General features: G+C 42.1%; 1 protein-coding gene across 3 annotated transcripts in view; it reads right to left on the bottom strand.

The window, feature by feature from the left end:
- The window catches only part of RPTOR (regulatory associated protein of MTOR complex 1), a 308,191-nt gene that overhangs the window by 87,673 nt on the left and 196,622 nt on the right, over positions 1-23,896 (bottom strand). For 2 of the 3 annotated variants that reach the window (XM_077833284.1, XM_077833285.1), the window contains exons 10-16: positions 22,278-22,353; positions 16,566-16,667; positions 12,710-12,793; positions 10,633-10,743; positions 3,504-3,578; positions 2,080-2,145; positions 1,206-1,397 (exon numbers count right to left, since the gene is read on the bottom strand). In XM_077833284.1, the coding sequence (XP_077689410.1) occupies positions 1,206-1,397; positions 2,080-2,145; positions 3,504-3,578; positions 10,633-10,743; positions 12,710-12,793; positions 16,566-16,667; positions 22,278-22,353 (706 nt within the window). The remainder of the gene's footprint in view (positions 1-1,205; positions 1,398-2,079; positions 2,146-3,503; positions 3,579-10,632; positions 10,744-12,709; positions 12,794-16,565; positions 16,668-22,277; positions 22,354-23,896) is intronic. The other variant, XM_077833286.1, reaches the window with a different exon arrangement.

Raw genomic sequence — 23,896 nt, 5'->3', positions numbered from 1 at the left:
TGATGGGTAAACGGCAGCAGCTGGATAGAAGCCCAAAGACTGGAAAGACAAACAGATATAGGGGCACTGCCAAGTTTTATCCTGGTGCAATTCTAAACATTCATGTGTGCAGAAGTGTGTATTATTCCCTGGAATGTCAGATGGCTTTCCCTTTGGTGATTTTTCAAATGGGCACTGTCAAGAACCTTCTGTTTAATAGCATAAAGATGAATAAGGAATTGTCATTGAGGGACCTAGGTCCCCTTTACACTAGAGAGCTCTAAAGCCTTCACCTATCTGATATGGGCACATGGAAAGGGAGCAGACGACTTAAAAATGGAAGAGGGTCAGCCACACCCTGCACAGGCCCAGGGTCTGGGATCAAGCATGGTCCTTTACTCTCTGCCTTGGCAGAGACTGGGAATGCTACGGAGGCAGCAGAATTAGCCTCCGGAGCATGTGCCTCCTAACTCAGCAAGGGATCTGCTCTGGCTGATTGACAAGAGAAGCTCATGGCCTTGAGGACGCTTCACCTGATCCTTTGCATGACAATTACCTGCAGGTTGGGAAAAACCTGGGGAAAAGGAAAGGAGGCTGTGGGTGCCCAGATTGGGAAGCGTTAAATCACTAAAAGAAGAAAAGCTAAACTTTAATAACTTCACAATGATATTGCCCTTTATCTCCAAGCTTACTTCTCCCAGTTGGAATATAATTTCACTGGGGTCTCATAGGGTCTGTCAATCACAGTGTTGGTTGGCACAAGATTCTCTTCTTTCTTGGACAGTATTTTCATAATGGTGAAACATGCATTCCCTTAAAATTGCATTTTTTCATCCGCCAGGCTGAGAACGGTTCTCAGATTTAGACAAAACAGATCAGAGAACTTGTCGAAATACACAGTGAGTTGTGGTAACACAGTTTTGAAGGACTTCTGACACAGGAGTGAGCAAACAAATGTGGAGCTTGTATAAACCCCGGATTTAAAGTCATCACACTGAAAACCCCCTTTCATGGACTATATAATCCTTTGCATTTATTCTGCCTTTCCAGACCTTGCATGGCTTAAGCACCTTTCCTGCAAAAAAAAGGGAAAGCTATTTTTTTTTAACCAGACACCTATCAATTCATGAGACTTCTTGACAATACTGATTTTTAAATTGCTTTGTAGCCCTCACTCAAAAGGGCTCCAGCCCAACTAGTATATATGTCTACACTTAAAACATTACCTCTGGGATGGGGTCTGAGAGGAGACTGTAGAGCTTCTCATGGGCACTGTCTCTCACGCCACACCACCGTGCGGAATCAAAATTCTGCCAGATACGTCCTAAACAAATAGCCACCCACTGGCGCAGTAGAGGGTGCGGATCATTTAACTGCTCCAGGCAGATGGCAATCAAGTTTCCTTGAAGGCAGGCTTCCTAAAACATAGTTCAGTGCAATTCATTTAGACAGGCAGCTTCCCCTCTCAGCATTAAACAACAAAATGATTTTGAGAGAGGGGACAGACGCAATGTAGAGAACAGAATTATTCCGTGGTTAGATACTGGTTTTGTTGCAACGTTTTATTGGAGATGCTTTGCACAAGTGCTCCATAAGGAGTCTTGGGAGGTCAGCTGTGTGCTCTTACAGCCAGCCAAGCAACTGTTAATGTCACAATTGCTTCCTGAATGCAGTAACTTGCTTTTTTCCTCATTGGCAATACTCCTTGCACCTGTCAGAGCCCCATAATTTATGGCTCATGGCACTTTCCTGGCTTTAAACCCCTTCCCAAGACCCACATCACGGCCATCATGCTCGCAGCTGACGAGAACTGTGCAGGATTCCTTTAATAATGTGTCAGTGTATTGCCTGCAGAGGATGCTGTTCAGCGACGTGTGTCCTTAACCCATATGTCCAGGGGCTGTGCACGTGCTACCTCTGTAGCACTTCCAGGAGATTTTTGTTTAAATCCAAGAAAAACAGGAAATCACCCTCCCCCTGCAACTTCCCAGTTCTGTAGTAAGCTCTGATGCATTTCAGCTGGTGTCACATCAAAGCAAAGTCATGGTACAGAGAAAGGCTCAGGAGAAGCATTGTAAAGATCAAGATGTTGAGACTCACCTGCCCTGTGTTATAGCTGTTGACGATCACAGCCAAAATGAAAGCAGTCATAGTCCTGTGTTCAGCCTTAAAAACAAAACCACACCCAACTAATTTTTATCTTTAAACAGGACAGAAAACAACTGTATGCTGCACTGTTTGAAAGGAGAGAGACCATCCTGGTCTTCTTGCCTTGTTTGATGTGAATCTCCTGAAAACTTGACAATTCGGGAATCTAAAAACTTACAGTTGTGTTTTGGAGTTGCTTAATGACAAGAGGCTGGAACAGGCCATGAAACTTGCCCCCCTCCTTCCTCTGAGAACAGGAAAGATGGTTGGCCTGCTTGGCTGTGGCTCTATTGAGAGGCTGTGATTTTAATCAGGTTTCAGAGTAGCAGCGGAGTTAGTCTGTATCCGCAAAAGGAAAAGGAGGACTTGTGGCACCTTAGAGACTAACACATTTATTTAAGGTGCCACAAGTACTCCTTTTCTTTTTGTGATTTTAATCATAATTCTAACAGAAAACAGCCTGACATGTAGAAAGGAGGGCAGCCAGAGACCCAAGGATTTCTAGAATACTTTCACAACTTAAAAAAAATGTAATTGTGTATTCCTGGGATTTTTTAAACATACTTTCCCAGCAAACCCAATACAAGACAAACATCCTCTCCCCCCCACACCCCCCCAAAAAGTCTGGACATTTCCTGCTGTCCCACATGTCTGGAGTTGCAGCTATGAAATGCCTGACTTGGTTATGTCATCAGGCAGACAACACGGCCACTTCATGTTTCATCTTTAAGTGAAATAAACAGACCATTTAAAAGAAATAATTTGCAGCAATCCCATTATATTTTACATTGGGTTGAGTGACTGGGAACTATTCTGTATTCCATTGTATTTTTCATTTACGTTCAGGATTTAAAAAGCGTTAGTGCAGAAAAGGCCAGTGCCCTATTTAGTTCATGTTTTTCACAGCTGTGTGCTTTTATCACTAGAGAAATTGGGGGAGAAAGAGTCCCTAATGGATACTGCTAGAGGGCTATCCTGTTGTAGGATGACACTAAATAGAATACCAGTAGAGGTAGTTACAGAAGGTACCATGAAATTAGACAGCATTTATCAGAGCACCTGCAGTTCCCATTTCAGAGCAGATGAAATGAATATCAAGAAAAGTAAAATAATCTAAGTCTAAATCCTTTTAATGAATTGGCTTTGCAAACTTATTTGGTCTGTAAGTGCTTCTGATGGGGCTCTATATTATTAATTTCCCCTGTGGCCAACTAGGCTGCCCATCTGTGCCATTCCTCAAGAGGGCAGTTGGTGTCACTGGGAGTGACATGACCCTGTCCCCACCAACAGTACCAACCACATCATAACAGCAGCATAAAAGCCAAGGCGACCTAAGCAAGATTTAAATAAGCCTGAAACAGACTATTTGTCCTTACTGGCATGTAGGGATCTGCCAAGACCGAAAGGAAATATTTATGACCGTTGTCCTTCACGAGGTCGGCTTGGCATGACTGAAAAACGAGACAGGGAGAAGGAAAAACAATGAGTACAATAACCTGGAGATAACTTCTTTTTGCCTCCAATGATTTATGAATATTTCATGTCTTAATCATTTTTCTCAATTCCAATTTTCATTTGAGAAACAAAAGTCAGAGCAAATTTCCCTGTCAGGACTGCAGCCAAACACTCTTTGGAATGAAGAGGTGACCAGTGCCTTGTGTTATTTACAGCAAATGGTTCCACTGCATGTTGGCATCCGAAAGGAATACAAACTGCAAAGTTGCTCTCTGGTTCTTCAGAGCACCCTAGAAAAAGGCAGCATTAAATCCCCCTTTGTTCCATGGCATACCTTCACCATGGTAGTTACGAGCCACTAAAGGGAAAACGAGAGGAATTTGATAAATCAGATTTCTGACATTTACAAAACCAAAATAAAATTACATATTTCAAAAGTCTCTTATCTAATTCTCCACCTGGTTTGCTGATGGCTGCTGTCCAAGCCTGGGAAGAACAAGAGCTGAATTTCTCTCTGCAGATCAGATGTTTTGGTAACTTCTACGCATCACCCCCTGCACATAAAGCTAAATATTCATCTGCACGGCCAGTCTAAGTCCTGGACAAATGCCTAGAGGTTCCCAGACATTGAGAAGCTCATCATCTCAAAGCACATCATCTTCACAAACTACCTACCCAGACTGGGAGGAAGGGTTGTGTGTTAGTTTTCTGTCTGTTTTTAGTGTTCCTGACTGGCAAGCATATCACATGCAGATGTTGTGCAAGCTCTCTCTACACATCTCTCCCCAAGCATGCCAAATCTTAACCTGTAATATCTGTGATTTTCCAATCCTGTATTTCTAATGAGCAAAGACTGTTAATAATGACACCCTGTTTGGTGGCTTGGAATTGTGAATAAATGTCCATAAGGAACTGTATTGTTCAGGTGAAAGTACTGCTCCTGAAAGGTGCAAAGATGACAATCCTGGAGACTGAAGTTCCCACTCAGCACATTGCATGTTTCCCCTACACTGACCTGTATCAATGAGTTTCCACTCTGATTGAGAGATGATCTCTGAGGCGTGGGGGACTGTCCATTCTTTTTGGCCTATTCAATCCTGGGGCTGGAACACAGTTTGGGAACATCATTTACTCTCATCTCCATAGGCAAGACCAAACTATGTGACAAAAATGCCTGGCAGGTGAACCTCGCCATCTTTTTCACCAGCACAATATGCAGAAATCAGGGCACCAAGGAAGAGTATTACAGGAGAAGCAGGCAGCCTGGATTCAAAGAGTGATAATCATCACCAGGATCCTCTTCTCAGGGCTCCCTTTTTGCTAGCATGATATCTCAGGCTCCAGTCTGACATATTAAGGTCAGAGCGCAAGAATACATAGCACTAAAGTGACAATTTTGGGTGGAAAACCTGACTTTGCTTTTAACTCCCTTTGTGGTTGGGATTCTGCTGTATGCTTCATGCCAGAGACAGTGTCATGTATTTTTAATCAGGAATGGAGGACTATGGAGGAAAACTAATTGTTGAAAGGAGGGGGCTGGAAAGACAAAGATGCAAGAGAATATTTCATTACCAAAGCAAGAAAAGATGCGGTTTGCAGCAGACTAGAGAAGAGAGGGAACGAAACAATGTCAGTTTGCAGCTACCAGAGGCGTGCCTGGATTTTGCTGGTAACGCTGTGCAAAAGGAGAGCTGGTTTTCTTCTTCCCAACATTTTTAGCTTTTTTCATATCTTTGCCCCTTAGAAAAACAAAGCCGTCTCAAACCAGCGTGCAGGCAAACAGATGCCCACTAAGACAAGACTGCCCATCTTTCACTGCATCCCAGTGGGCTGCCAACACCAGCCAATCACCTGAGGCCACAGGGAGGAAAGCAGATCATGTAACTCCAGAATAGCTTTAAACATACACTTTCTAATATGTTCTCTCTGCAGTGCCTGAGAACAATATTAATATTCAGTGTCAATAACATCTCCCTACTTTGCATCTTGTACTTGTGAATAATAAAGGCACATGAACAAAACGTGCTGTAGGGTAGTTGGGAAAGGTTAAAGATTTCCAATGATGAGGGAAGGACTAGAGCACAAAAATTGTGTAGCTGTGTAAAATTATCCCTGGGGAAAACCTATCTGGAGCATTTGTATTGACCACAAGATGCCACTGCTCCTCACAAATCCTGCTAGCAAAGAACATTTAGCTGGCAGTTCAATATGCCATTTAAAGGGTCAAAGCCCATCCTTTTGAAAATCTCACACTGTTACTCTCCACTGTCTTTAAACTCTTAGAAACGTCAAGTTCTTTTTCTCATGTTGTCTTTTCCCATTTTATGGGCACTGAATTTTTGATGCATTGTTTTGAGTAGAGATTAAATTAACCCACCCATACCTAGTACTTCCCTGTTTTCTACAGAGTTAGTGGTTGTAATGTCGATGATCCCATCAGAGTTATACTTTGCTAGGTAACTTGGGTGCCCTTGACAGTCTGGAAGTTCCATCAGAAGAGCAATTTTTTTTTTTTTTGGTTAATTTTCTCACTGACTATAGTGGGGATTTTTTAAGTGAGATATTTAAGATTTGGAGGATGCTGTCCAACAAATTATACCAGTTTAACATAGGGTAAACTCTTGGCCCGACCTCCTTTCCAAGGACTCTTTAACATCAGTTTCTTTGCTATTCATATACTGCAGCATGCCATCCAGTTACGTATGCTGTGTAGCACAGTAGGGAGATTGGCTGGAAACACTCCAACAAAACTCAGCCCTGGATAACTAGAGTCATCTCTGAATACCTCAGTGCAAATGTCTGCATATTCACAGGATTAAAGCAAATAGATTCAGACACTAAAAATTTTTTAAGAACACTCACAGTACACATATATTTTTGCTTAGAAGACAACACTGCTATTACATCTGATTGCTTTTTCCTGCAACTTGCATGACAAAGGTACAACTCTTACACCGGGTAGTTACTAATTGCAGGCATCTTCTAATCAAAGACATATGGTATATTACACATACACAAGTGCAAGAGAGCAGCACACAACCACATTCACCTTTGCCTGTTTTCACTCAGGCTACTTCTATTATTTCACTGCTCATGAGAAAACCAAAACTGTAAAAAAAAACTTAGCAGCAGAGTCTGCTCTCCAGAGCACAAGGCAAAAAACACTGAGGGGAACTAGAGGCAGGAAAAGAGTCTCAGGTAACTACACCCCACCAGCAAAAACAAACAAGATTAAGCGATTAGTTTGACTCTAGCTGCTCATGTCAATGTAATAATTTCTTGAAAGTAAAGCAGGATGCACATACAGGCAAAACTAGATGAAGGAAACAGTGTTGATCAAATTAGAACCAGGAGAAAGCAGGTTAAATAAAAATAGATAATATAGATATTAATAATAAAAATCAGATTTTTAAAATTTTGAAGTAAAATATTTTTCTTTTTAAAATAAAGCTATTTAAAATTAAATGTCAAATTCTAAAAACCCATATTAAAGTATAAGCTTACTGTAATCTATTGAATCATTTAAATTAAACTAAAATATAATATTAAAGCAGCACCTTTGCTGCTAGAATCTTCAAGTAAGCCATACCCCTGAACTGATGGAAGTAACTGCTAAGAACCTGTAGCCAGAGTTTGTTGAAGTGCTAAACCAGCTTTTGACAGCAGTAGTCTCCTCTGCAGGTTCAAAGAGACTATTTTTGTCATTTCAGTTTATTGAATTAGATCAGTTCAATAACTGGTTCATTCAAAGTTGAGAAACTGACTGGGAGTTGAAAAAGTAGTAAAGCTTATTTTCCTCTACCAATCAATGAATAAAAATTAGATGAGAGAGGATGAGATCTACTAGTTCTAAAACTGTGAAGTTAACCATAATCAATCAGTTCAAAACACTAATGACAGATAGTTTTAAATGGAAAACACGTTTTGATAAACTTTGTCTTGCTTACGTACCCAGCACACTTAAGGTAGTTATATTTAACTAATTAAAATTTTAAAATGCTGTTTTTGTGCATTTTAACTGAATTCCAATTTCCAGCCAAATACAGCTTGACACAAATCATAAGCAAAAAATTAACCACCTAGTAAATGAGAAATGCATCACTTACCATTTTATATCATAAAGAATGTAAAAATGTATGTTCAGCTTTATAATTGCTTAAATAAATATTTACAGATCGTGTATATGCACCTGGTTAGCAAAAGAGGTGCCATATTTTGGCTACATTTTAGTTGAAAATCAACATGTTTTAAGAATTTCCAAGTAATGAGAATCAACCTTTCTTTAAGAAAATCACTAAAAAGTACAAATGAAAAAACAAGATTAAAATTTATTATTTAGATCCAAGTTTCCTATTTTCTGATTTAAATCATCATTGAAATTGGTGATTTAAATCATTTTGAGAACTTTGATTTAAATCAATCCACCCCAGAGGAAGCTTCTCTGGGAAAGTGTTTGAAAATAGGAGCCATGGCTTTTGCCTGTGGTCGATGTAACACCTACCCTTATAAGAAAACAGTTCCAGTTAGAAATGTGGCCAATAGGAGAATATTCTCATGGCTTGCCCACTCATGCATACACACTCCTGCTGTACTCTAACACTGTAGCAGTAGTGATTCAGTGCAGTCTAATTAATCTTTCAGTCAACACAATGAAAAACAGCCTTTCATGACTGCCTTCAGCATCTGAGAATACTTTCACTTATATTCTCAGGACATACCCCTGCAGTTGTCATTTTCATCATAAATCTTATAAAATTGCTATCCCTGAAAGCACTACATTCACATAGGAGAGTGCTCCTCACAGCCAAAATACTACACCACACACTGCTGTATCTATTGACTAAGAGCCACATTACCCCTACCCCTTTTGTCCCTTTCATTTCTGGATCCTGCAGATATTGGTCTTGTACCACATATTTTTCAGTTTTATCCTTAGAGAGATGAGAGTGAAAATGGGACTGAGGGGAAGATAAATGTACTATAAAGTTACAGGGATTTTAATATTTATTGCAGGCATAATCATTCCACAGTCTTTTGTTCATCTTAACAAGCCAAAGATGTCTCATCAAGCGCATTTGGGCAAGTCTCTGCCCAGTCCAGGCTGGAAGGATGATTCTAGGCTTATTTTTAAAATAGTTCATGAAATCAGTGAGCATTTCCTCTGATAAGCAGGACAATCCCTTCACTGGCATGTTTGTTTCCATTGTGGTGTGTGTTAATTAAGTTGATTCTACAAAATCCCTATTATGTATTGTACTGGTCTCTGGGGCTGAAGCTTCAGCCATGGAGGAGCATGCATCAAAACTAAGCTTTTCAATATGAGCTTTAAGATTAAGAATTTTCATTTTCTTTGCCATTCAAAAGCCTCTTAAGATGTTAACTAAAATATATTTATAAAACTAAACATGACAGTGCTTGATCAAGAGAGAAAGAATTCCAACAAATCCAATATTGTTCCTTATGCTACAAACAAGAGAAAAGAGCATGAAAATACACAACATTAAAACAGGAAGACTCCAACTTTCAAAAGCAGTTGATTCAATCTTACGTCAACTAATAACTGCACCTGCAATTAACTGTAGGTGTCAAACCAGGAAACTACACGTACCACTGCAAATTTCCAGCTGCAATTAATTAACTGTTTGAATATTTGTACCAAAAAATATAGTCTTCATTAAGGCCATGTTCAAAAATCATGATCCCAGTTTTAAGCCTTGTCCTAAAGGATGCCAAGGAGGTACCAGTGTGTTTCATGAGAGGGAGAAGTCCAGAATCATGGGCATTGTGGAAGCAACCCAGTGTCCTATCCATTCTGAACTCTTCAGCACTTCCAAGCCCACCAATGTCAGCGGTCATTGCAGCTCAGAGAACAAGACCAGATTAGATTTAAAGCAACTCTGGAAGCTAAACTCTCCAAAGACCTAGTTTTGCTCTACTTCTAGGATGGTTTTAGAGACGCTGATGATCACCATGGTTTTAAGATGAGTTTGGAGACTGTTCTTGCCCAGGGGAGGCAGAGCCTGACCAAATGTTCTAATCAGTTTCGCAAGCAGAGCGTGAGCCACCAGTATGGGCTAGGCCACTGTGACAGACATTTACCGACAGCACTTACAGGCCATGCTATGCAGGCACTCCATGTGTAGCCATACACCACAGTAACAGGCTGCGTTCACCCTTGTCACTCTGTACGTAGCTACATGCAGCAGCAAAAGGCTCTGGCCGTAGGGAAAGGCTCCGGCAGCAAGGAGGGGAGGCATAATCATTTCCCCACCGCTGGAGCCTTTCCCCACTGCCTCCCCCATGACAGAGCCTTTCCCTGCTGGTGGAGCCTTCCATTATGGCAGAGAAAGGCCGCAGCAGCGGGGAGGCAGCAGGACAGTGGATTGCTAAAAACAGCAGCGTAGACATAGGGAGCACTGCTTGGGCGGGAAGAGAACTGTGCAGAGTACATATCCTGCGGGTTCAGGTGTACAGAGCACTTTACTCTCCTCACCTAAGGCATGCCTCACTGTCTACACTACTGCTTCGACTGGTGCTAGCTGGCAGGCAGCATCTGCACTCTACAAGCTGTACTCTGTCAAGTGTTGACGTACCACAGAACTTCGGTCACCCTTACACAAAAAGAAGCATGATTGAAAAATGGAATTTCTTCCAATTAAAGTGAGATTTCAGCATGAATGAGGGATAAATTGGGAGAAGAGTCATTTCACTTCATGCAGATGAGAATAACTTGCTTAATGAGCTGGTGATCTCTTGCAAAAAGTCCAGTGAATGGGCAGGTAGCCAAATGAGCCATTTCAAATCAGGCTTGTCACTGCATGAATGGGGATTTCACATTCAGAAATTCTCAGCAGGTAGTTCTAATGCACTAGTGACTTTGCAGGTGGGAACTCCTACTAAATGAATACATTGTTTTTAAACCCAGTCTCCTGCATTTCATTGTAGATTGTACTGTCTGCCTCTAACTTTAAAGCAATTGGCTAAGGAAGATAATAATAAAGGATGTTACTGGAAACAAATAAAGAGCAGTAACGGTTCAAGATTACTCACACTGTCCACTGCAAGAATTTTGGCCCAGATGAAGACAAGAAGTGGTCTCAGTTCCCGAGCTGAACTCTGAAGCAGCTTCAGCACATAAGGGAAAATGCCAACAGAGAGAGCCTGGGGAGAAAGGTAGAACAGCAAATTACTATAAGTCCCCAAGACCCACTGCAGGAGGAGAGCTGGACAGGTGTCAGAATTGCACCCTTTACATAGATGCTACATATTTATGGCCCATATGGTAGAAATTAATATCAGACATGTATAGTAAAGAGGGGACTCCTGTGTAGTTATTTATCTCTGATTTTATTCCTGGATGTCCCCAGATATTTGGCCCACTGAGATGAAGAGTTAATTTAGCACCAGCTTTTATTCGTTACAGCATGTGATTCTTCATGGCTCACGGCGTGCCACTTCCCTCCCTCAGATGGGGCGATTTGCTCCCACAAGTAAACAGATTGCAAAAGCTCATTAATTACAGTCCTTCCACTGGAAATCATACATGCCTCCCACACTCAGAGAGGCTTTTAAATAAGCGACTTGTATGGTATTACAGACTAATAGCATGCAGGAGCACACACAGCTAGTTATATTGTTTAGCATTTCACCATTACTGAGTGGTCACTATAGATAGTCTATACAAGTGCAGTGCAAAATAAACCTGAGGGGAGGAATTCTGTCCCCTACTCCAGCACCTATATGCTACACCAGTGATGTATAAGGGCTGTAAACAGCGCACAGGGGGCAAGGCAGAATCCTCCCATCACAGGCACTGCACTGCCCTGGGCCATGCACGGTATAAAGCTAGAGAAGGAGGCCCCGGGGATGTAGCACACACAGTTATGGTGAGTCTGGCTTACAATGCAGGCCATAGGAGCACAAGGGAGGCTACAGTAATTTCGAGTCAGCCCCATGAATTGCTCATGTTTTGGCCCCCACCGCAGCTTGAAATCCAGAGAGTTTAAAGTCACCTTTGACCCCCTCCTTCCTAGGGCTATGCCTTCTGTGCTATGCTTCTGGAAAGTGCAGAACAGAATCTGACTTAAGTGGTGTGGGAGCAGGTCTGGGGGGAGGATGAAAGAGAAAAATCTGTGAAGGTCCCGTCACAGGACTTGTTCATTCCCTGCTGTCAGAGTCTCACCAGCACCCTCTGTTAACAGAAGGCACCTGAAATCATTTACATTTGTATTTCAAGTGACACTCCTGTTCCATTCATATTTATTACCCACCCTGTGCTAGGCACTTTCCAAATGCAGAATGCAGCTGTCTGTGCCCTAGACAGCTCACACAATCTAAAAAGACCCAATGGATGAAGGACGAGGCAAAAGAGATACAGCATACAAGTCAAGGGACCAGGGGGATGATAGACAACTGGCTAGTTCCATGTTTAATTTAGTTTATATGACAGTTTATAAACCATCCCAGCCATTCTAGCCATTTTTAACTCTTACTTTGTTAATGAAAATATTTTTATATATTTAAAAAATTAATTAACTATCCCCAAACTGCTCCTTGCCCAGCTATAGCTAGTTCATACTAAGCCCAGCTGTTTGACTTTCTCCCTCAATCCAAGCTGCCATTCTCTCAAGTGCCCCAGGCATGAAGGACAGGTGAAACAAATATGTCTGATCCCATAACTTCCTGGGGGTGAACTGGTTTCTTAGCAAAAAGAAATGCTCATGACTGTTACTTGGGTTCAGAGACTTCATTTCATCTGGGTAATTATTTTCATAGGTCTCATATGCCCATTAAATGCTGTCTGTCTCCACATGTACTTTTATGCAGAAGCCATCACTATTCATAATCTCAGCTGGAAGAGAAGGAGCAAACCATGGACAACGTGGACTAAAGATGACATGGACTAAAGATAAAGGACTCTCAGCAGCTTCCAAATCCTGCTTAAGCTCTGAAAACCTGATTTATGTTGACCTCAAGGCCATCTGACTGTTGTCAAGATACCGATCCGTGCTCCAAACTCAGGGCGTATTTTCCACATCCTGCATTTATAAATCATCCTTCAGACCATATTGTCTACACTGAAAAAAAATCACTCCCTTTCAAAGGGCCAGTGCAACATTGTACGCACCAAGCTAACTGCCCAGGGACCCAGGTCCAGAAATCTTCCCAACAAATCAAGAGCTCGCAGCCGATGCACCTGGCTCAGCAACACCTGCAGAGAGAGAGGGGAAAACAAAGATTAATGCCATGAAAGGAAGTCTTATAACAGCCAGGCAAGTATAACAAGACCTCACAGAGGCTCCCCACTCAGACACATCAGCCTTGTCTAAGGTTTAATTTCAAACTTGCGAATAACGTTGAAAGGCAAGAGAGCTGACTGGCTGGAGTCTTGTCCCATCAGTGCTATTTGGGTAATAGCCATCTCCTAATGAAGCAATGCTCCCCTCTGAAAAGTTTTATGCAGACACACGCAAATATTTTTTCTTGGAATGCAGTTTGTTTTCCCAACTCTAGGAAAGTGTGGTTTCTGACACTCATCCCATCTGCTCACATCTCTCTCAGGCACAGAAGCAACGATCCAGCCCAGGCCTGCTAGAAGCAGCCATTCTGGCTGTGAAATGTTCTCTCCTGATTTACAGAGGGAAGAAAGGAGACAAAGCAGGAGCAGGATGGCATCCAGTGGAAGTGTTCAGGATGAGCAGTAACCCCGATCTCCCATTAACTAAAACAACTCGGAAGCAGAAATAAGGTTTTGCTTTCCTTGGCAAATGGATGTAAGAGACTAAGGATTTAAGCCAGGGGGTCACATTAGTCTTCAATAAAAATCTCATTAAAACAGAATCTGATGCCGATAATGAGTAATTCTACTGGCTTACATTTAGTGTTGTGTGAAATATGCACAGACTGAGACCTCCAGTCGTGAATCTCTTTACCAGATGTAAGATTTTGGAATGCAATGCTTAATCCTCTGTTTAAAATGAGTAATATCCCCAGTATGTACCATGGCAGAAGCTCCCTGATTTGGCTCCACAATTTGCCCCTTCGCTCCCCCGCATTATTTGGTGGTCTTCCATTTTGTGAGGCTACAGAGAGCATACTGACCTTTCACCTCTCAATAATGCTTCAGTCCCAATATAGGTCAAAAGAGAAAGGACTTCGGTCATCACACCCTAGCTGGCATCTGTCTACACCATAAAACCTCGATATAATTTGGCACAATTAGCAGTGTGCTCAGAAGAGGCCTGGCATTAGTAACAGGGAGCGTGGTTTTAGACAGTAGCAGAGATTAGAGAGGGTGGGGCAGGGCAGGACTGAAAGTAAGAGAGGGTGGGGCAGGTTAGGTGTAAGGTGCATTGGCAGAGAAAGCTGCAAGCAGGTATGCTGTGCATATTATTCCCTTTCATAAGAATTAAATAAATCCACAAATTCTGTCAAAGACAGTAAAAAAATTAGATGCAATTTTAAACGGGTTTCTAAAGGAGCATGCAAATGTATCTTACTGCTGTTAATATCACAGAAGCATGTATAAAATAAAATATCTCCAAGATTTAATTAAACTTGCAATTCATTATCTGAGAAAAGTATCTGGGTCTCTTTTATGCACATCCACTTTCCTGAAGCAAAGCAACACAATGACCTGAAGACAAAAGTGATATGGACACAAGAGCCATGTGACAATAATGATATGAGCTTAAAAGAAACCAGGAGGGAGATATTGCAATAAGAACTGCATCTCCATACCAGCTGCACCAGAGTAATCTCTCCATTCCCTAAAAGGATACAATATTATTTCTCACTAGAAGAGAAGGGTTGCAGGGGCATTTGGAGGTCTGGATTACAAATCAGTTTGGTTTGTTAGATCAAACAACTACACATAACGCTCAATAGCTGTCCAGCAACAGAGAGCCCTGCTCAAGGTTAGAAGCAAGCAGCATTTTCAAATCTGGAGCACCAAGCCTATAAGGAGGGAAGTGGATCTGAAAAAGCCAAGGAAGTCTGAGCATGCAAGTTGCAGCACAGCCTAGGCATGGGAGGATAATTAATGGATAACGGGGTCCAGGCTTTAACATTAAAGCTCCACAGTAATGTAGGATAGAAGAAATCAGGTCAATGCGGCAGCACAGCTGCCATTATTACAGGGCAACACGGCACGAAACAAAAACTCACTCTGCATCTCTGTTTACCTCAATGGGGCAAGTGTTAATCCTGTCCATTTGCACTTTCACAGCCTGGAAAAGAAGTGCCTCAGCAAGGATTACGAATCTACTGCTCAGGCTTGTTTCAGACTCAGACTGAATGAGCTATCTTTTCTCTTTGTAAAGTTCTCCTCTCACTTTCCTCTGAAGCAGAAATCTGGCTTTGTCAGATCTTCCCCCGAGAGAGCAGTGATTCTAAATGGACTGCAATTTTTATAAGTCAATAAAAGACCATTTACAAAAGGCCTGTTTTCCTGTCCTCGGCAGAACCAGGTTTCACGTCTGGCACCATGCCTGTGGCACTCACATGTCCCTCTCTCCGGGGATACATTCGCAGCAATGTACTACTTTAGGCCACAGGGGTGCAGTTCCGTAGACATAAGATCTACGCAACGCAGCATTCAAGAGGGGGTTGAAATGTGCACCTTTCCCCCTCCCAATCATTCACCGACACGTCACAACTCAAACAACAATCCCCGTTTATAAAGCAGTGTGTGAACAAATTTACCCTCCTTACATATCAATGTTTTAACATTTACACTGGCCATGTTGCTCTACCCTAGTCTCACCCTTTGAGGTGATGGAAGCATAGTCCTGAACCAGGTGAGATCTCAATACTGTTGCAAGATTAATTACCAGAAGAGCTTCCTAGTGCCAACTAATTCAGTGGAAGGCAGTGGACATAATGCATAATGCCTGCTTCCATTGCAGTGACAGAGATAAACAGCACATCTCCTTTTCCAACTTATCTCAGCCTCTGGAGGCTCAGAAAAATTAAGATTTGGTCTCAGAAAGATTGATGGTGCTGTCTGTCATGGGGCACATTAGTGGCTGTCAGAGGGAAGGTGAATCTTTTTCCATTATGGGGATGGAAAGCAGCTGCCCTTGGACATGTGGAAGACTAGGACCCCATTCCTTTGAGAGGGCGGGAATCTATATTTTTCTACCTAAGGGAAAGGTGACCAAAGCTGCCTTCATGAGGATTTGCATTTGGGGGTATATGAGCATGCATCTGGGGGTGGAGGTGGGCATTCTGCCTTTGCTCCCCAGGAAACTTGGTTTAAGATGAGACCCTAGGGTTCCCCAGAGTTCACTCTGAAACTAATTTTTTCCCTTTCTGTAGATGAACTCAGACCATCCCAAGCAGATAGGAAGGAGTGCAGAGGAGCAGCGGTGGCCTTCTGAGCCTCAGGCTTGTGCTACTTCCCAATACACCTGCAGTGTGATACTTTGAACACTCTCCTGTAATTGTTCCTGTATCTGTCCCCTCTTTCCCTGTTAGGGGACAGATACAGGAACCATTCATTAGTCACTTAGACTGCAGCAGCACCTGCTTTGCAAATCTAGAAAGAAGACAATGTCCCTGCCTCCCAGAGCTGGCAGGTACAATGGGAAGATAAGGGAGGAAGCAGGACAGCAAGTGCATCATTCTGTGAAAAAGCTTTGCTGATTCACAGCTGAATAGGAGAGGGCGAGGGAGCTTGATGCTGTTGAAGTGCTACTAGACTGCAGCAAGAATTTATGCTTCTCTGAAGGTGTACTGGTGAGGGGACAAAGAGGGAAGACAAATGTGTCTTTATCAGCAAGGGTCTAGCAAACACACAATCAGGTTCAATTAGTCCTGAATGAGCCCACGTAATTTATGTACCCAAACACCATCTGGCTGAGAGCATAGCACTAGGCAGGCAGGGAAAGACATGCACGTAAACACATACTCATGAGTGCCCATGCGTCTCAGCAATGCCAGCTAGCTTAGCTCACTACCTGGCCTGTGCCAAGGCGACTCACCTGCAGAACTATTGGAAGCTGTTCTGGCGGGTTCCGGTTCTCCACTCCCATCGTTAGCCACACCTGGAATGCTGTCAGCTGCTCAGCAAAGAATGGGCTGTGCTGTTGGAACGAGAATAGGAAAGTGAGTTTTGCGCTGTCCTCTTTATGAGGGTGTGCACCTGTGTGATGTTTGTCTGCCCTCGACCAAGTGAGACTGCAGGCTTTGGCATCAATTAACCAGTATTGTGTGTTGTTCCTAGCTATTCCTTTCAATTAAGGCACATAACTACTAACAAGGATTTCTCAAACACTGATCTCGTGCACCCTCACAAAGCACAGGAAATATGCCAGCTTCCCCTGATATAAACATTTGTTTTAAAAAAGGGCAGGGGAAAAGGAGGAATAAGGTGGGGGAAGAAGATCTCTTGAGTAAAAAGCTTTTTTGGAAAATATGAACATGGTTTTCCACATGCAGAGTAGAGATAGCAGCAGGTAATTTATCTTCCTGTAGAGGCAGTTCCACTCTGCCTTGCCAAGTCCAAGGTAAAAAATAAGCGAGCAAGAATGAAAAAGACGTGTGACCCTGTCTCATGCTCCCTGGGCTGGCTTACAGCTCCTCTGATAAAGGCTGGTGATTCAAAGATGCAGTTTTGGGGCTGTATGGAGGGTTTCCCTTTATATAAAAAAATCCCTTCATTCCCTCACATCCACTGATTCTGGTGGTGAGCGGCAGAGTATCTAAGGGCTTCAAGTCTGCAAACAACTATTTATAATAATGAATTCCCTGATTCAATGGGTAAGATAGTAGCAATGTAGGGAAATAAGCCTGGAACTGACTTGCGGAGTACTACAGAACGGAATCCAAGAGGAGATGCTATTATGGGGAAAAAAGGCTGAAAACACTGCTCAGCTCTTGGAAAACATTTGAGATTACTGTACACAGGTCCAACCTAAACAAAGGAATCTGGAATTAATCACATTTGGTGGATAATTTGTGCAGAGTAGCAACATCTAAAAAATGTAGGGGAGTTTTCTCTAAATCTGAGATATACATACACTGGGTTAAAAACAATAACAATGGCTGTGTTCTGATAGAAAACTACTCAAAAGGACCACAGAGTTAAAGAGAGTTAATAGAACAACTGCTTTATGTTCTGACAATTATTCCATAGTTACACTGCCCTTTTCAAGCATTTGTAGTGAGAACTGTGCTGGTCTCCAGCAGCCTAGACACAAGGGAAATGGTGTGAAGGATAACCAAAAAAAGAGGAGTGGAAGTGCTAAATACTCCGAGTAGCAAAAAGTGTTACTCTGGTGGTCCTATAAACAGGGTGACCGCCCAGGCGTCCCTATAGATCAACAAAAGAAATGCACAGTCTACTCAGAGTCTGAGATTTGCCATTTTTGTGGCATATTAGACTGAGGTTATTGGTGCCTGTTTCAGATTGCAATGTGTGTCTGTGTACAGAATATAAAGTGAGAGGCAAAGAGACAGTACATTTACACTGACTGCTTTATGAATGAGGTTAGGAACTAAGCATCACAAGAGGCAAAGAAGTAAATGAGTTAGACACTCCTAAATTCCTCTTTATAAATTACCTTTCTACACCACACACCCTTCCTAAAGGAGAATAGATGTGGGAGGCAGTCCACCCTACAATTTCAGACAACTCCTTTGATCTAAACCTATAATCCTATTATTGTGTGCTGGGAGTAACCCATCACAAAGTGCAGGAGCAACTCATGGCTGCTGGAGACTCTCATTCAGATCAGATCAGTGCACACTTAGTTTTAGAAAGTGGAGACACCGGAAGTGGCATTTCCTCATTGTAAAGTGCTTTCAGATCTTCAGGTGGAAAATGCTATATAGGGTAAGTGCAGGGTATCATCAGTTTGTACTTGATAGTTGCGAGTGGGGTAGGCTTAAAGGGGCAAGTTCATCTTGACACTCATGGATTTTCAATACTCTTAATTTCTCTTTGCAGGGGAAATCAGTCATTTGTCTGGGATTTAATTCTAATCCCTGTGGGACCAGGAAGATGTAAAGCATTAGCACAAAATGCATTGCCATTTAACTCAGCTGTGACACTGAGGGGTTCATGACTACTTGCCAGTCAGCATGGCAGGATCCCCTGCTCTAGATTCTCTTGGAAGAACTATTCTTTTTAACTTATGTCGCACAAGGCTTGCAATACAAATGGGCTGTGAGAAAGGGCCAGCAATAGGACACATCATCTTCCAGAATAGAACTCGGTTGGGAAAAAATCTTCCAAGCACATTCAAGCGAGCATGCACACGCAACTCCAACGTGCTTCCTCCCTGTAAGAATGCGCCTAGACTATAGGTTCCTCCCAAGCAGATAACCCTCTTTTTCCAGCTTTGACTAGAGGAGAATACTCAGAAGTCAGTGGCTTATGTTTTTTATTATATGCTTTTGAAATAAAACAGCCCTGAAGAAGAGATTATCAATTACTTTATCCAGAGCTGGACTGGAAACTAAACCCACAGTGGCCAAAAAGACCAGAGTACAAATGGTAGCTCAGTAATCCTCTGACTCTCACTGGAGCATTTGACATCTGAGACACTGATTGCGGTTTCTGTCAGCCCTGTTATGAAACAGACTGATTAACCTTAATAAAACTTACCCCCGCCCTGCATTAAACAAGAATTTCTTATAGGATTAGCATTGGCTGGCAGCAGCTAACCTTGTCGCAGAGGTTGGAGAGCAGAATGTTTATTTAGAAAACAAGGGATGGATCAAGGATGTTCAACTGTCTTTCCATTTCAATCATTTGTCAAAGCTTCGCAGTAGAAAGCTAAGCCCCTTCCACCCCCTCCCAAACTGAAAAAATAAGCTTCACCTTCTTTATGTCTGTTTGACTAAGCAACACCCTCCTTCCTCTTGCAACCTATACAGCCAGCCTTGGCCACATCAGACATAAAACGCAGCATTGACTGGAGCTTGGAGGATGACTTGTTTTCACTTCTGATTGTCTTGCTTAGGTTGTAAAGTGAATAGAGTTTGCTGACTTCTTACCTAGTCCCTGGTGGATATTTATCTCATCTCACCCCTGAAACATGCCCACTCTTCACTGTAAGTCAGCCCAACTAGCAGGCAGTTTTCAGAAGCCCAGGACTGCCACAGTGGCATATTATGTGCACTAACAGAGCAGTGTCACAGAACTGCAATAGCAGGGGACACTGCAGGCCAGAATGCGGGCGATTACATTTATTGCTATTTTAGAATACAGAGCATGCACAGAAAAGAGAAGGGGATTAAAGGGTGGGTGAGCATTTACCAGCTTCACCCCCAAAAGACTCGAAGTGTTTGTGCTGCATTCAGGCACTTGGATACAACTTCAGCCAGTAAATCTACTGAGAAAATGCAGTTTGATACTATGCATGGAATGCAAAGGCACTACTGTAAAAAGTGGTTTTATTCCACGTGTGTGTGGAAGGCTGAAATCCAAATGTAAACGAAAAGTTATACCCCCACACCCTGGATACTTAGTATCATTCAAGACCCATATCCTAGGACACATTTGAGGTTATATTCTGGAATCTATTCAAACTGCCTGTCCTGAAAGTCAAACTACCTGCAATAGGGCTAGGCAAAGATTTCTCTTCTGATAGTTTGTTTCAACTTTAACGGCCATTTAGTTTGCATGGGAATAGCTAGTTTAACACCACACAAATTTGCATATTGTCATCAGAGTTACTCTCTCTGAACCAGCTCAATCACAAAAGGAGTCTAGCAAATGCAGTACTTTATTCTCATAAATCCACACTGGGCTCTCAGCCAGTCACTGTAATGGATCTGGATGCATTGCAGATCAGATCCTGCTATACCTGCTGAGATACAGCTTTGCTATGTAGCTATATTGCTTTTCTTATAAACTTACATTAGGATCCTATCCCTAGAAAAAAGCCTTGCGGTTTGTCTCCCATTTATCTCTGTCCACAACACTTCAACTTTCATCCAGACCTGTTTCTTCTGTCTTGATTACAGCAATCTCCAGGCATTTCTGCACTGCAATAAAACACCGCAGCTGGCCTAAGTCCTCTGACTCGGTCTCTGGGTCTCGGACTGCAGGGCTATAAAATTACAGAGCGGCTGTTTGGGCTTGAGCTGGAGCCCAGGCTCTGAGACGCCCGAACATCTACACTACAGCTTTATAGCCCCAAAGCCTGTGCCTCGTGAGCCCAAGTCAGGTGACGTGAGCCAGCCACGGGGGTTTTGTTGCAGTGCAGACATACCCACCGTCTTTCTGGCCTTTCTGACAGCAACCTGCTCCCTCTCAGGTCCAGTCAAACTGCTGCGGAGATAATCTTCTGTGGAGGTTACCAAAGGCACCACCATCCCACTCTGAGAAGCTTACAGTCAAGAGAGACTGACAATACAGAAACACACTGGGAATCTCAGAGTGAGGTATAAATGTATCGGTGCTTCTTTAGATTTGTTTTTAAACATGGATGACAACAACTTATCACTAATCAAAAATTAAATGTATCATTCATCATCTAAAAATTATGAAACTAGGAGTAGGCAGGGAATTTAGGTAGAACTATTTCAAACAATGGGTCAGATTGATTAAATAAGTTTTTGGGAAAGGTCATTGAAACAGAGCACGAAAAAGTAAAAAACACCTACGTCTGTTCCTGGAAAAGGAGGAGATAGATCAGATGAGAAAGAAAACTGGGGTTAAGAGCAAATAAAAACGTTAGCTGGGAAAGACGGGGTTTTCCTTTTGTCAGAGTCTCTTATGTTCTTGGAGTTGAAAACTGCCATAGGTACCTCAAAAACCAAAATAATCCCATATAGGAAACCCATATTTACTTTCCTCCAGTGACTATAATGTAGTTCATCCTCGAGTCTATCAGAACATTACGACCAACCAGACTGTAATAGTCATTATTAAAAGGTTTCCATTCAGGAGGCATCAGAGGAACATCAAGAGAAACCCATCCCATCTAAAGGAATATGGGCCAAATTTTATGTTAAAACATTCAGGCTCTTCGCTGCTTGAGATAAGTGAAAGGGCAACAACAGATGTAGTGAATCTCATTAATGAGACCATTTTTACCAAGTCACTTCCTGTTTTAAAGAAATGGTGTAAAATACCCCAAACTTACCGAGTACGACTTTGCTCCGTATTATCTGAAGACACCTCCATTAAACAATTCATTTTTGCAGGTTTCTACATGGTTATTAAAAATTATTGAATTGTAAAAATCACAGTGGTGTGCTGTATTAGTAGAAAGCTCACTTTGCTGAGTTTTCCGAAATGCCAGAGGCCAGACCTAGAATCTACGTGTTTCTGCCAGTTAGAATTTCTTCCTCCCCACCAATTTTTAAACTAATAAAAACTGGCATTGAACAGAAGAAACCCTCACCCCAACTTAATTATGACATCTCACTAAGAAAGAGTTCTAAAGTATATCTGCACATATCACTCCATATGCCTGTACAAGTAAGGTCTCTGAATCCAAGTGCATTCACTCATTCAGAAATGTTATCGGCTAATGAAAGATTTTAAACTGATCCTAATCCTATGCCTCTAAATGAGATGATTGGTAGTTTATGATCTCCCAGGAAACGTAAGCTCCACCCAGTCCTAGTTCCTTGGCGCAAGAATTCAAGTCTTAGTAAAAAAGGAGATTTCATAGGGCTGGAACATTGACTAATGGCTTAAACTGGACACAGCATATTTCAATGCCTCAGTAACTTACCCGGAATGCAGTTCCTTCCTCTATGATTGTTGGTAATTGGGAAAGGCAAATATCAACTGCGAGGTCCCAAGCTTGCCTGGAGAAACAAGTGAGAGACAGGTCATCCTGGGATATGAGTCTATAATACTGGGAGAAGTCTGAACAGCTGATTATTAGAGGATGGACAACTTATAGAGATACCAAACTGACTTAGTTAATATGCAATAGCTCTTCAGTTCTCAGGAGGCCAGTTCGTGCTCATGCAAAGTGGTGACATCAGCCGTAGCCCAGAATCACAACACACCACACGATCGCAGTCAGCATATTACTTATATACAAAGACCAAATTCCCTGTAATCTAAAAGGCAGGCAGACGTATTGATGTTCTACTTTTTGGCCCATGTGTTTATAAGGCACAACAGGTGTATTTTTATAAACTGAAAAAATAACTTAATCCTGGACTGACTGTAAATTGGTAGGAGGAACTTGTTACATTACAACTCCTCTGCTCGGTGAGACCTGTAGTTAGTTGGCACATTTCTAGCACAATTCAAAGGTAACGAAAACATGGAACTCCCACTGGCATTGATGGAGTCTGGCATCTTGTTGCTCACGTGCGACACCGTATGACTGCTACTTAGTACTTACACGGTTTGGCAGACACAAAACTCTTCACGAAATGTTGATATTAACTATCTACATAACTAGAAAACGAGTCTGTGCCTGCTCTTGTTTGAACAGGAACAGACACTTTTTAAAATGAACTGTGATGTTCTCTTTTCTGTCTTATTAATATCCACAGCTCTAACATGACACATAACCCTAAAGCACACACTTTTAAGGTGCTGAGTAAGTCCTTTCGAAGATTAGCTTCCAGTCTATTAGGCATGCTAATATGCTTCATCAATTACTCCTGTTGACGGGTCCTGCAAGTCCGAACTCACGGATACACTGACAGGGTCATGATAAAGCTTCTCTTCAGAATTCTAAACTTGGAAATTTTGTCAGAACATGTACTGTTGAAGGGTGGTCTTATCTGCATTAATCCTACTCTGATCTGAGTTTTGCATGGCTACCTTGTTTAAGGAGATCTGTTGTACACAGATCAGACACATTTGTGCTGGTGATATGTATACAATGAGCCAAGGAAAAACATAGGGAAATTGCTGAAAGATCTTAGGGCTCATTCTTGTTAAGTTCTACACTGTAACAGAAGTTTTATGGAGGGAGGGACTCGGAAATCTACCAGAAGTGACTAATTATCAAGCAACTGCTCAAAAGACATTCAGTGTTTTTTTGGGTATATAACAGAAGGGAAATTAATGCCCTTGAAATGAGGCAAGTTACTCAGGCAAGAGGTAAGTCAGCACTGGCCAAACTGCCAGTATGCCTGACACCAGCATCATCCTTGGCAAAGTGCTGATTTCACAAGTTTTTCATATTTTCATAGTGTTTAAGGCCAGAAGGGACCACTAGATCATCTGCTCTGACCTCCCGCATATCAGAGGTCAGTAAAGTTCACTCAGATATCCCTATATTAATCCCAATTACTTTAGTTAGACTAAAGCATTTCAGTCCTACAGAGACCATACTGTTGTGTGTCACAGGCAGAGGACAGAAGCGGCCAATGCCTGAGACCC

This window comes from Eretmochelys imbricata, chromosome 14 (genome assembly GCF_965152235.1).
Source record: "Eretmochelys imbricata isolate rEreImb1 chromosome 14, rEreImb1.hap1, whole genome shotgun sequence".
Taxonomy (NCBI): domain Eukaryota; kingdom Metazoa; phylum Chordata; order Testudines; family Cheloniidae; genus Eretmochelys; species Eretmochelys imbricata.
The sequence above is the reverse complement of the archived record's forward strand: the minus strand, read 5'-3'. Positions and strand labels throughout refer to the sequence as shown.